Source organism: Aythya ferina (assembly GCF_964211825.1).
Source record: "Aythya ferina genome assembly, chromosome: 34".
Classification (NCBI taxonomy): domain Eukaryota; kingdom Metazoa; phylum Chordata; class Aves; order Anseriformes; family Anatidae; genus Aythya; species Aythya ferina.
In genome coordinates, this window is record NC_140331.1 from 1,098,319 (window position 1) to 1,112,538 (window position 14,220).

The following is a 14,220-nucleotide window of genomic DNA, read 5'->3' on the forward strand; positions in this document are numbered from 1 at the left end:
AGGAAGCACTTTGCACGGCCACGCGTCGCACGAGGCCACGCCGGGCCTTGCACGAGGACACACCACCCGGCCGGGCCTTGCACGAGGGCGCTGCACGAGGCCGCCCCTTGCACGCGTCGCACGAGGACGCGGGTGTGCGTTGCACGAGGCCGCCCCTTGCACGCCCGCGTGTTGCACGAGGCCGCCCCCGGCCCCTGGAATGTGGCTGCGATGCCGTTAAGGTGCGAAGGGTTTGGGGGGGGCCGGGGGGGCCCTGAATTATTGGGGGGGGCCCCAATCATGGGGGGGGGGGGGGCCGTAGGGGGAGGGTGCAAAATCCTGCGGGGGGTGGGGGGCTACAAACGAGGGGGGGGGTCCCTAAAATTCGGGGGGGGGGGCGTATTGGGGGAGCCCCTTGTTGGGGGGGGAAGACTTGGGGGGGGGAGGGCATTACGTTGGGGGGGGGTCCCTGGAATGGGGGCTGAGGGACTGGAGGGCCCCCAGTGCCCCCCCCATTCCCAAACTGGTCCCTGTGGCACCCCCAGCTCCTGCCCCCCACCGATATTGGGGTCCCCCCGGGGGGGGGGGGGGCCTTGTCCTGTGTCCCTGGGGGGGGCTCCCCATTGTCAGCCCCACATCACCCTGCCTCCCCCCCATCACCTATGCCCCCCCCCCCCGATTTCCTAAGGGTCTGGAGCCCCCCCCTCTTTGGGTGACCCCCCCAAAACGCCCCCCCCTTGTCCTGCCCCCCCCCACTCTGTGCAGGGCAGGAGCCCCCCATCCTCAGGGCCCCCCCCATCCTTGGGGCCCCCTCCTCTTCCTTGCCCCCCCCCCCATTATTTACAGGACCCCCCCAGCTTCTTGGCCCCCCCCCTCCTACAGGGACCCCCCCAATCTCTCCGGGGGGGGGCTCCCCCCCCCCACATGGGGCCTGCCCCCCCCCCATTCCACCCCCCTTGCCCCCCCCCCACCCCCTCAGGTCCCCCCCCCTTTACGGGGCCGCTCCCCGGCCCCCTCCCCACCGGGAAACCCAAAAGCCGGGGCAGGGGGCGGGGGGGGCGCCCCCCCGGCCCCCCCCCCCGCCCCCAGCGCCCCCCCCGCCCCCCAAAAAGGCCTCGGCCTCGGGGAGCACCACGCTGAGCGCCAGGGGCAGGGGGAAGGGGTAGGGGTAGGCGGCCACCAGCCGGGGGGGGCAATAGGGCAGGGAGAAGGCGGCGGGGGGCCGGGGGGGGGCGGCGGCGGCGGCGGCGGTGGTGGTGGCGGTGCTCCCCCCCCGCTTACCCCCCCCCAGCAGGGCCAGGGGGTGCTCCTGCGGCGGGACCCCCGGCTCCTGCCCCCCGCTGGGGCCTGGCGGTGGCGGTGGCGTGGGGGGCTTGGGGGCGGCGGTGGGGGGCGCGGGGGGCTCGGGGGGGGCCGGGGGGGGGGCGGCGGGGCTGGGGGGGGCGCGGGGCTCGGCCTCCTCCTTGATGGCGGCGGTGGCGGCGGTGCTGTAGGCGATGACGGTGGGTGGTGGTGGTGGCGGCGGTGGCGGCGCGGGGGGCGACGGCGGTGCCGGGGGGGCCTGGTGGCGCTTGGCGTGCCGGCTGAGCGCCGCCGCCGTCTTGCACACCTTGGCGCAGTGCCCGCAGGCGAAACGCAGCGAGGGGCGACGGCCCACCCGAGGGGGCGCCGGGACCGCCGCCGCCACCGCTGGCACCGCCGCCGGCACCGCCACCGGCACCGCCGCCGGCACCGCCGCGCCCTCGTGGCCCCGCTCGTGCTTGCGCAGCTTGCGCAGGGCGGAGAAGGGCTTCCCGCACACCCCGCAGCGGTGCTTCCACTCCCCGCCGCCCGCCCGCGCCCGCGTCCCCGCCGCGTTGCCCGCCTCGGCCTCGTCGGGCTCGCCGCGCGGTGCCCAGCGCAGGGCGCGCAGCTTGCGGCGCCACCGCGCCTTCTTGGCCTTGGGCACGGCGCCGCCCGCCCCGCCGGCCTTGCGCTTGGGCTTGTAGGTGTAGTAGGGCCGCCACAGCCGGTCCTCGGCGTCGCTCGCCTCCTCCTCGCCGCTGTCCCGCGGCCGGGCGGCGGAGCCGGGACGGGGCCGGGAGCCGGGGGTCGGCGTCGGCGGCGTTGGCGGCGGCGGCTGCGCGGTGGTGGCGGTGCCGGCGGGGGGCTGCGGCCGCAGGTCGGTCTCGGAGATGCGGCGCTTGACGATGGCCTCCTCGCCGATGCGCACGGTGATCTGGCAGAGCGGCGCCGCGCGGCCCTCGCCCGCCGTGCCCACGTAGGCCGGCTTGGCCACGTACGTCATGGTGCGGCCGCCACCACCGCCGCCGGTAGCGCCGCCGGTAGCGCCGGCACCGCGCGCAGCGGGGTCGGTGCTGGGCACCGCCGCCTCCCCGGCGGCCCGCTGGGCCTCGATGTAATCCCGCAGCACCTGCTTCTTCATCGGCTTGGCCGGCGGCACCGGCGGCGGCGGCGTGGGGGCCGGCGGGGCGGCGGCGGCGCTGCCGTTGTAGGCGATGACGGAGGCGGCGGTGGCGGCGGGGCCGCTGTGCACGATGACGGAGGCCGAGGGCCGGCCGTAGGCGATGACCGACGCCGGCTCCGGCCGCGGCACCGGGAAGTCGGCGGCGGCGGGCGGCGGCGGCGGGGGCTCGGCGGGCGCCGGGGCGGGCAGGAGGAGGCCGTCGGGCACCAGCCCCTGGCTGTAGGTCTTGTAGGGCCGCTTGTGCGAGCGCATGGGCAGCAGGCGGTAGAGCTTGAGGGCGTTGAGCTTGGGCTTGTAGCCGCCGTTGGGCGTCTTCTCGGAGGAGATGAGGCCGGGGCTGATGCCGTGGAAGGCCTTCTGGTGCGTCTTGAGGTTGTAGTAGGTGACGAAGGTCTCCCAGCAGAAGATGCACTGGTAGCGGCGCTCGCCGGTGTGCCACACCTCGTGCTTGGTGCGGTACTCGGCCAGCGCGAAGACCTTGTCGCAGTAGCGGCACGGGTACTTGCGGCGCCACGAGTGGACGTTGGCGTGCCGCTTGAGGCTGGACAGCGTCATGTAGGAGCGCTGGCACACGGCGCACAGGTACACCACGTGCCCGTCCACCACCTTCACCACGTGCTCCTGCTCCGGCGACAGCTCCAGCGCGCGGTGCCGCAGCAGCAGCGCCTTCTTGCCGGGCGGCCGTGGCGGTGGCGGCGGCGCCACCGGGGGCGGCGGGGGCGGCGGTGGCGGCGTGGCGGTGGTGGCGGCGGCGGTGCCATCGGTGCCGTCCTTGCAGAGCACCTCGTGGGTCTGCAGGCGCTTGATGTGGATGAAGCTCTTTCCGCAGTGGCGGCAGGCGAGGCCGCGGCGGCCGCGGTGCAGCTTGCTGTGCAGCCCCAGCGCCGCCGCCGTGCCGAAGGCCCGGCCGCACAGCCCACAGCACAGCGCCGGCGACCGCGGCGGTGCCGGCGGGACCGGTGGCGGAGGAGGAGGAGGAAGAGGAGGAGGAGGAGGAGGAGGAGGAGGAGGAGGAGGTGGAGGCGGCGCCGCCAGCACCGCCGTGGGTTCGAGCGAGGCCGCTTCGGCCGCCGCCGCCTCTCCCGGCCTCCCGGGGCAGGTGAGATCCACGGGGGCCACCGGCGCCACCCGCGCCTCCGTGGCCTCGCCGGAGGCCGGGGGGCTCCAGGAGCCGTTCATGTCGCGGGGAGGGGGCCCCCCGGCCTCCAGGCCCTGCAGGCAGGGGATGCCGAGGCGGCGCCCCACGGCGCCCAGCTCGCGGGCGGCGGCGGGCGAGGCCACGGCCAGGCGGGCGTTGTAGATGAAGTTGAGGACGTCGGCCAGGACCCCCGCCTGCACCCCCGGCAGCTCCAGCACCTGGGCGGGCGCCCGGGGGGCCTCGGCCAGCGCCTGCCTGAAGAAGGGGCTGGAGGCGGCCAGGACGTTCTGGTGGGCGCGGAATTTGGCGTCGCCGGCGATGATGGTCACGTCACAGAACTGCCCCCGCAGCCGCTGCTCGTTCAGCTCCAGCAGCAGCGCCCGGCTGTGCCCCGCGTCCGACACCTCCACGACCGGAGCCATCCCCGCGGCGCGCACCTGGGGGGGGGGGGAACGAGTCAGGGAGCCCTCACTGGGGGGCGGGGAACCCCTAAAAGGGGATCAGGGGTTGGGGGGCACCCAGAAGGGGATCAGATTTTGGGGAACCCCTAAAAGGGGATCAGATATTGGGGAACCCCTAAAAGGGGATCAGATATTGGGGAACCCCCAGAAGGGGCTCAGGGGTTGGGGGGCACCCAAAAGGGGCTCAGGGGTTGGGGGACACCCAGAAAGGGCTCAGATATTGGGGAACCCCCAGAAGGGGCTCAGGGGTTGGGGGGCACCCAAAAGGGGCTCAGGGGTTGGGGGACACCCAGAAAGGGCTCAGATATTGGGGAACCCCCAGAAGGGGCTCAGGGGTTGGGGGACACCCAGAAGGGGCTCAGGGGTTGGGGTTCCTTCTATTGGGGGGCTTAGAGATTGGGGAACCCCCAGAAAGGGCTCAGAGGTTGGGGAAGCCCTAAAAGGGGCTCAGGGGTTGGGGGACCCCCAGAAGCGGCTCACATGTCAGGGTACCCCCTAAAAGGGGCTCAGGGATTGGGAAAACCCCCAGAAGGGGCTCAGATTTTGGGGAACCCCTAGAAGGGGCTCAGAGGTTGGGGAACCCCCCAAAAGGGGCTCAGATGTGGGGGAACCCTTAAAAGGAGCTCAGAGGTTGGGGTTCCTTCTATTGGGGGGCTCAGAGATTGGGGAACCCCCTAAATGGGGCTCAGTCGTTGGGGTCTCCCCTCCTGGGGGGGCTCAGACGTTGGGGTCCCCGCTTTGGGGACTCCCAGGGACCTCCACGGGGGTGAGCAGATACCGGGGACCCCCCCCTTTTGGGGTGCCTGGATATCGGGGTCCCCTCTCTTGGGGTGCTCAGACAGTGGGGTCCCCGTTTTGGGGACACCCAGGGCCCCCCCACCAAGCCCCATGGATCAGCGCTCATTACATTGGGGCCCCATCAGCCCCCCAAATGGGGGTCCCCAGCCCCACGGATTGAAGCCCCCAGCCCCACAGATCAGGGTCCCCCAGCCCCACATTTTGGGGTCCCCCAGCCCCACAGATCGCCCCCCCTTACCCCACTCCCCCCCCCCCACTCCCCACCCCCCCGTGCCGTGGGTCCGGCTCTCCCCACACCACGAGGCCGGGGGTCCCCGTGCCGTGGGGCAGGGTCCCGTCCCCCTGTCCCCCCGTCCCCCCCCGCTATGGGGCTGCCAGTCCCGGCCCCACAGCGCGTCCCGGCCCCCCCCCCGTCCCCGTCCCCCCCCCGCGGCTCCAAGGAGCCATTTTGCGTCCGGGCCTCCCCGGCCGCCGGCTAAAATGGCTGCGGAGCCGCCGCGCCGGCGACCCACGGCACGACCCCACGGCGTGCCCCACAGCGCGACCCACGGCGCGACCCACGGTGCTGGGACTGCCCCACGGCGTCACCCGCGGCACGAGCGATGCTGCGACCCACGGCCTCGTTCGCGGCGCCGGGGCTGCCCCACGGCCTGCCCCACAGCCTGCCCCATAGACTGCCCTATAGCCTGCCCCTATAGCCTACCCTATAGCCTGCCCCACAGCCTGCCCCTATAGCCTGCCCCACAGCCTGCCCCTATAGCCTACCCTATAGCCTGCCCCACAGCCTGCCCCACAGCTCGCCCCCACAATGCAGCCATCCCTGGGGCTGCCCCCCTGCACCCCCCCAGCATCTCCATCCCCGGGGCTGCCCCACAGCTCCCCCCAGCCCCACGTGCCCCCCCTGTCCTGCCCCACACCCCACAGAGCCTCCCAGGCCCCCCAGCTCTGCCCCCCCTCTCCTGCACGACCCCCACCCTGCCCCCCAACCCGCAGGGCCCCCATCCCGCCCCCACTCCCCTGAGCCCCCCCTTCCTGCCCCACATCCACCCAGGACCCCCCCCAGGCTGCCCCCCCCCCAAATCATCCCCTGCTCTGCCCCACTGGGCCCTGGGATCCCCCCGAGATCCCCCCAAGATCCCCTTGGATCCCCCCAGGGTCAATGGGATCCCCAGCACCCCCCCACACAGCCCCATGATCCCCCCCCTCTCAACTCCCAGACCCCAAAGCCATGGGGATTCCCCCCCCCCAATCCCTGGATCCCAGTGGATCCCGAAGCACCAACTGGGATATGGCCCCGCTGCCCCCTCAGGATCCCGGCTGTGCTGCAGCCAGGGCAGCCCCACAGATCCCCGCAGATCCCTGCAGATTCCCACTGATCCCAGCATATCCCCACAAGTCCCCACAGATCCCAGCAGATCCCAGCAGATCCCAGCTCCCCTGAGCAGATCCCCAGCCCGAGGCAATCCCAGACACATTCCCAAGGACCCCCCAGCCCCAGGGATCCCAGGAGATCAAGGACCCGCTCCCACCAAGGTCCAGCCCCACAGAGCCCAGGAGATCCCCAGGAGATCCCAGATCCACACTGGCAGTGATCCAGCCCCACAGATCCCAGGGGATCCAGCATCCACCCCACGCCAAGGCCTGAGCCCCACTGATCCCAGGAGATCCCCTCCCTGCTGTCACAAAGATCCGGCCCCACAGGTCCCAGCAGATCCCAGACCTTGGATCCTGCCCTATAGATCCCAGGGGATCCAGCACCCTCCCCACGCCAACATCCGAGCCCTATAGATCCCGAGAGATCCCCTCTCCGCTGCCACGAGGATCCAGCCCCACAGATCCCAGCAGATCCCAGAGCTCAGATCCAGCCTCACAGATCCCAGGGGATCCAGCACCTGCCCCACATCAACTCCTGAGCCCCACAGATCCCGGGAGATCCCCTCCCTGCTGCGGGGAGGATCTGGCCCCACAGATCCCAGCACATCCCAGAGCTCGGATCCAGCCCCACAGATCCCAGGGGATCCAGCACCCTCCCCACGCCAAGGCCCGTGCCCCACAGATCCCAGTAGATCCCCTCTCCGCTGCCCCACGGGTCCCAGCAGATCCCAGTGGTGGGATCCAGCAGATCCCAGTGGATCCCAGCTCCATCCCAGCTCCGCTCCAGCCCCGTGGATCCTGGGATCCGCCCCCCCCATCCCACCCCCGCCACGATCCGGCCCCGGCCCAAGGGATCCCCGGGGATCCGGTGGGGGGTGGGGGCAGGGGGTGGGGGGCGGCCCTACCTGGTGCGGGGCGCGGCCCCCCCCTGATCCCGGGAGATCCCAGACGTGCGCAGCGGCCGGATCCCGGCCCCCCCCCCGCGCCGACGGAGCCGGAGCCGCTTTGGCCGCTCGCCCGCCTGGGCCCGGGGCCAGCGCCCGCCCGGGGCAGGATCCGGCCCCGTGGGATCCAGGCCCCTGCCCCATAGCGCTGCGGGATCCAGCCCCATAGAGCTGTGGGATCTGGTCCCTGTGCCCCATAGTGCTGTGGGATCCAGGTCTGTGCCCTATGGTGCCACGAGATCCAGTTCCGTGCCCCATAGTGTTGTGGGATCTGGTCCTCGTGCCCCATAGTGCTATGGGATCTAGGCCCTGTGCCCCATAATACTAAGGGATCCAGCGCCATAGCGTTATGGGATCTGGTCCTGTGCCCCATAGTGTTATAGGATCTGGCCTCTGTGCCCCATAGCATTGTGGGATCTGCTCCCCATGCCCTATAGCGTTATGGGATCTGGTCCCTGTGCCCCATAATACTGGGGGATCCAGCCCCATAGTGTTATGAGATCTGGTCCCCATGCCCCATAGCGCTGTAGGATCTTGTCCCCATGCCCCATAGCCCTATGGGATCTGGTCCTGTGCCCCATAGTGTTATAGGATCTGCTCCCCGTGCCCCATAGCACTATGGGATCTGGTCCTGTGCCCCATAATACTGAGGGATCCGGCCCCATAGCGTTATGGGACCCACTCCCCGTGCCCCATAGCGCCGGGGTCCTGTCCCCGTGCCCCACAGCCCCCCCAGGGCCTGGTCCCTGCACCCTATGGGGCAGGACGGGGCCCTGCACGCGTCGCCATGGAAACGGGACCGGCAGCGGTTGCCATGGCGACGGGGGGGGGGGTGTCACCAGGGTGACACGGAACGGGTGGGGGGGGTGACATGGGGACGGGGTGACACTGCCATGGGGGTGACGTTGCCATGGGGACGGTTGCCATGGGGATGGGGTTGCCATGGGGGTGCGGTTGCCATGGTGACGGGGTGCGGTTGCCATGGTGACGGCCGGGGGGGGGAGGGGGCCCTACCTGTGAGCGGAGGCCTCATGGACCGGGCGCTGCTGCTCCGGGGGGGTCACGGCCGGGGTCACGGCGTGCTGGGGGGACACCAAGTCAGGGGGGGCACCGGGACGGGGGGGTCACGGGGGGTCACGAGGGGTCATGGGGGGTCATGGGGGGGTCATGGCGGGGTCACAGGGCGGAGGGACGGAGCCCATGGGGTTTGGAGGCCACCAGTTGGGACCCAGTGGCCCCCAGTCCCCATCCAGTGGCCACTGACGTCATGACTGGGGGTAACGTCACAACCGGGGGTGACGTCACAATCAGGAGTGGTGTCACGACTGGGGTTGATGTCACGACTGGGGGTGACGTCACAACCAGGGGTGACGTCATGACAGCAGCTGACACCATGACCAGAAGTGATGTCACAACAGGGGATGACATCACGACCATGGGTGACATCATGACCAGTGGGTGACGTCACAACAGAAGGTGACATCACGACCAGAGATGATGTCACAACTGGTGATGACATCACAACGGAGCATGACATCACAGCGATGGCTGACGTCAAAACCAGGGGTGACGTCACAACTGAGGATGACGTCACAACCATGGGTGATGTCACAACCACGGTGACGTCACGACCAGGGGTGACATCACAACTGGTGATGATGTCACAACTGAGGATGACATCACGACCGTGGGTGACGTCACGACCGGGGATGACGTCACACCCGCCGGTGACGTCACAACTGGAGATGACGTCACAGCCGCAGGTGTCCCCCGGGGTGACGTCACCGCCCCCAGCAAGGTCCCGCCCCCAGGAGCTGACGTCACCGCCCCGCGTGACATCACCACCGCGGCTGCCCGGAAGCCCCGGGGAAGGAGGGGGCGTGGCCGTGACGGCGTGACGTCACCCCCGGGAGTGACGTCACACGGGGAGGAGGGGCGTGACCGGAGGGGAGGGGGGGGACGCAGGGGGGGGGGGGGGTGAGGAGGACCCGGCGCCCCCCGCCCGCCCCCCCCGGAACCGGAAGAGCCGCGCGGAGCCCACGGGGGGGGGGAGGGGAGCAGCGGGGTTGCCATGGCGACCGCCCCCCTCCCCCCTCCCCCCCCGCCCCCCCCCCCCCCCACCTCCATCCGCGGCCGGGGGTCCCCGCGCGTCACCGCGGCAACGGCGCCTCCGGGGGGGGGGGGGGGGGCGGGGCGCCCCGTCCCCATGGCGACGGCCCCGCCGCCAATCAGCGAGCGCGCCGCGGGCCCGGCCCCGCCCCCCCCCGCCCCGCCCCGCCGCCCAATCAGGGAGCGCGGAGCGGGGCGCGGCGGGGCTCACCTGGCTGCTCATTGGCCGGGCTGGGCGTGACGTCACGGGGCCCCCCTTCCGAAGCGCCGCCCCCTCGGGCCGGGTGGGGGGGGTCTTAAAGGGGCAGGCGGCGACCTAAAGGGGGGGGGAAGGGAGGGGAGGGGGCGTCACTGGGGGGGTGGGGGGGGGCGCGCGCGCGGGCACGAGGACGCGCGGGGGGGCGCGCGCGCGCGGGGGGGGGGCGCGGGCGCGCGGAGAGCGGCGCGCGCCCGGCCCCGCCCCCGCCCCTTAGGCCCTGGTGACGCAGCAGCCGCCGGGGGCACGCGCGTGTGCAAGGGGGGGGGGGGGGCACAAGGGAGGGGGCGGGGGGGCGGGCGCGGGGGGGAGGGGCACGCCCACACCGTGCACACGCGCGTGCAAGAGCTGCGGGTGGGCGGGTGTTGCACACCCACCGTGCACACCCACCTTGCATGCGCACACCCATGGTGCACGCCCATTGTGCACACGCACCCACGGTGCACGCTCACAGTGTGTGCACACCCATTGTGCACGCCCATTGTGCACGCCCAGTGCATGCGCACACACCCACGGTGCACGCACACAGCACCCGAAGCACACGCAGCGTGTGCACACCCGACACCCCGAGTGCACACGCGTGTGGTGCACACCCCTGGCACACCCACAGCACCCCGAGTGTGCACGCGGCACGTGCACGCGCAGCACCCGGGGGGTGCACGCGCGGTGTGCACGCACGCGGCACCTGCAGGGCACGCACGCGGGGTGAGCGTGCAAACAGCACGAGCGTGTACAACACACACAGTGCACGCGTGCGGTTTGCACGCCCACACCGTGCACACTCACAGTGCACACCCACAGCACGCACGCCCACACACACACACAGCACACGCTCACGTGCAATGCACACGCACCCAACACCCGCAGCACACCCGCAGCACACGGGGGTTGCACAGGGTGCTCACACACCCCCCCAGTCATTGCACGCCCAAACACGTTGCACACACACACACACACACACCGTGCACACACAGTGCTCACAGACAGGTGCACAACCCTCACACACTCGTGCACACTCACACCCCTCCGACCAGCGTGCACGGCCCTGACCTTGAGCACCCACGGGTGCCCGTGAGGCCACGGGGGGGGTGGGCGTGCAAGCACGTCACGCTCAAGCACAAGCGCGTGCAAACGGGCCTACGGCCTCGTGCAGAATCACACGGGGCACAACCACACACCAACGCGTGCGCTGCCACACGCGTGTGCAGCAGATGCACACACGGACACGGTGCACGCAAGCACACGCGGCAACCACACGCGGACGCACACCCAGACACAAGCACAACCACGAGACACGCTTGCACGTGGGTGTGCAAATGCACGTAGGTGCACAACTGCACCCAGGGGTGGCTGTGTGACAATTGCACGTGGGTGCACGCCCACACGGGGCACACCCACATGGGGATGCACAACCACACACAACGCATGCACACAGGATCACGCGCACGTGCAACTGCACACGGGACCACACGTGGGCACACGACTGCCACACGCAGATGCACAGCTGCACACCGATGCACGACACAAGCACAGGTGGGGTTGCACGTGGACGTGCAACAACCGCACGCAGGTGCACAGCCACACACAGACGTGCAACACGAGCGTGCGGGTGCACAACCGCACGGAGACGTGCACGCTCAGCACAGTTGCACGTGAACGCACAAGCGCGTGCGGTGCGGATGCACCATCAGATATGGACGTGTGACACACCCGCTTGGAGATGCACACCCGCACACACCCCTCACACAACCACACCGCCACGTGACACAACCGCACGTGAGCATGGGACACAGTTGCATGCGGATGCACAACCCCAGGGACACACAACTGCACGTGGGTGTGTGCCACAACCGCACACGGACACACACGCACGAGGATGCACACCCACCCGCACGGGGACACAACCACGGGGACACGACACAACCGCGCACGGACACACAACTACACCCGGCCGCACACCCGCACCCAGGTACACAACCACGGACACGCGACAACCGTGCAAAGACCCTCGCACACCCCCCTTGCACACAACCACGCGGACGCACAACCGCACGGATCGGTGACACAACCGCGCACGGCCACACAACTACACCCGGCCGCACAGCCGCACGGCCACATGACAGCTACACCTGCACGCACAACCGCACATGGACGGACAACCACACGCCCCCCTTGCACGCACACCCCCACGAACACCCCCACGGCCCCTTGCACACTCAGCCACGGAGATGCACAACCGCACGGATCGGTGACACAACTCCAGGCGGACGCACACCCGCACGGACACCCAACACAACCGCACACAGACACACACCTGCACGCACACCCCCACGGACAGACACGCTCACCCCTTGCACGCACACCCGCACAGACACACACTCCCACGCCCCTTGCACGCACACCCCCACGGACGCACACCTGCACGCACACCCCCACGGACGCACACCCACCCCTTGCACACCCCCACACCCGCACACCCCCACCCCTCGCACACCCGCGCACCTCTTGCACACCCGCTCGGCCCCCTCGCACACCCGCACACCCCCCTTGCACAACCACACCCCCCTTGCACGCACCCCCACAGACGGGCGCACACCTGCACGCACACCCCCACGGATGCACGCCCACCCCTTGCACACCCCCGTGCATATCCCCTTGCACACCCCCACACCCCCTTGCACACCCAGCCCCAGCCGGACACACACCTGCCCGTGCCCCCCCCTTGCACGCCCCCCCTTGCACACTCCCCCCCCCCTTGCACACCCACCCCGTGCACGCCCCCCCCCAACCCCCCCCACGCACCCCCCCGCCCCCCTCCCGCCCCGCCCCCTTCCCCCCCCCCAACACCGGGGGGGTCCCGGGGGTCTCAGGGGGGGTCCCGGGGTAGGGGGGGGGTCCCGGGGTAGGGGGGGGGGTCCCAGCTCCCGGTGTTGGCGTTGGGGGGGGGGGGGGAACAGGAGCGGAGGGGGGGGGGGGAGCGGAGGGGCCGCGAGTCCCGGGGGCGGGGGGCGCGGAGTTGGGGGGGGGGGTCCCGGGGTCGGGGGGCGGCGGTGCCGTTACCGGGGGCGGCGGCGGGGGGGTCCCGGAGGCCGGGGGGGGCGCGGGGGGGGGGCCCGGGGCCGGTCCCCGTGGCGGCGGCGGCGGCGGCGCAAGATGGAGGCGGCGGCGCTGGGCCCGGGCGGGCGCCAGGACCCCCCCGCCCCGCTACGGGGGGGGCACGGGGGGACGGGGCCGGGGGCGGGAGCGAGAGGGGAGGGGGCGCCCGGAGGGGGGGGGGGATGGGGGGGGGATTGGGGGTGAGGGGGGGGTGGGGGGGAAGGGGGGGGTGGGGGGAGATGGGGGGAAATGGGGGGGGGACTGGGAGAACTGGGGGGGGACTGGGGGGGAGACTGGGATAACTGGGGGGGAACAGCTGGGATAACTGGGGGGGGAACTGGGGGGGAGACTGGGATAACTGGGGGGGGAACTGGGCAGAACTGGGGTAACTGGGAGCATAACTGGGGGCGCAAAACTGGGAATAACTGGGGGGACAACTGGGAGAACTGGGGAGAACTGGTGGTGACAACTGGGATAACTGGGGGGGAGAACTGGGGGGGGAACTGGGATAACTGGGGGGGGAACTGGGGAGAAATGGGGGGGACAACTGGGATAACTGGGAGGGGAACTGGGGACAACTGGGAGCATAACTGGGGGGGACAACTGGGGAGAACTGGGGTAACTGGGGGGAGAACTGGGCAGAACTGGGGGGGGAAACTGGGATAACTGGGGGGGGACAACTGGGATAACTGGGGGGGACAACTGGGAGAACTGGGGGGGGAACTGGGCAGAACTGGGGTAACTGGGAGTATAACTGGGGGGGTAAAACTGGGAGTAACTGGGGATAACTGGGAGTATAACTGGGGGGGCAGCTGGGGAGAACTGGGGTAACTGGGGGGAGAACTGGGGAGAACTGGGGTAACTGGGAGCGTGACTGGGGGGCAAAATTGGCAATAATTTGGGGGACAACTGGGGATAACTGGGGGGGGACAACCAGGGGAACTGGGGGGAACTGGGGAGTACGGTGGGGGACAGCTGGGGGTAACTGGCGTAACTGGGAGCTTAACTGGGAGGGACAACTGGGAACAACTGGGGGTAACTGGGAATAATTGGGGGGGGAACAGCTGGGGGTAACTGGGGATAACTGGGAATAATTGGGAGGGGATGACCGTGGATAACTGGGGGGAAGGGGCACAACTGGGAGGGGATAATGGGGGGGCAACTGGGAACAACTGGGGACAAGTGGGGTAACTGGCAAGGCACAACTGGGAATAATTGGGGGGACAACTGGGAATAACTGGGAGGGGGAGGGACACAACTGGAGATAACTGGGAGGGGACAACTGGGGATAACTGGGGGGCAGAATGGATTTTAACTGGGAACAACTGGGGGGGAGAGACACAGCTGGGGGCACAACTGGGGGGGGCAACTGGGGACAACTGGAGGTAACTGGGGGGGGACAACTGGGGGGCGAGGGCCCAACTGGGCACGCCCGAGGTCACCAGTTTGTGGGGGGGGGGATAAGACTGGGGGGCAGCAGGGTGCGAGGGGACGGCACCGGGGGACAGGGGGCACTGGGGGGGAACTGGGGACAACTGGGGGGGACTGGGGACACTGGGGGGGGCAACTGGGGACAACTGGGGGCCCCGTGGGGCCAT

At 70.5% G+C, this 14,220-nt stretch overlaps 1 protein-coding gene across 2 annotated transcripts; it reads right to left on the reverse strand.

Annotated features, from left to right (window-relative positions):
• Positions 1 to 955: 955 nt before the first annotated feature.
• ZBTB4 (zinc finger and BTB domain containing 4) lies at positions 956 to 12,696 on the reverse strand. 2 transcript variants are annotated; one of them, XM_084501844.1, is made up of 4 exons: positions 12,587 to 12,696; positions 9,482 to 9,586; positions 8,176 to 8,243; positions 956 to 4,021 (listed from the first exon to the last, which is right to left on the reverse strand). In XM_084501844.1, exon 4 carries the CDS (start codon positions 4,004 to 4,006, stop codon positions 971 to 973), a length of 3,036 nt encoding a protein of 1,011 aa, XP_084357970.1. In that variant the 5' UTR covers positions 4,007 to 4,021; positions 8,176 to 8,243; positions 9,482 to 9,586; positions 12,587 to 12,696; the 3' UTR covers positions 956 to 970. The 2 variants fall into 2 exon arrangements, with proteins under 2 accessions (XP_084357970.1, XP_084357971.1); XM_084501845.1 differs by lacking the exons at positions 9,482 to 9,586; positions 12,587 to 12,696 and adding an exon at positions 9,283 to 9,358.
• Between the last annotated feature and the right edge of the window lie 1,524 nt (positions 12,697 to 14,220).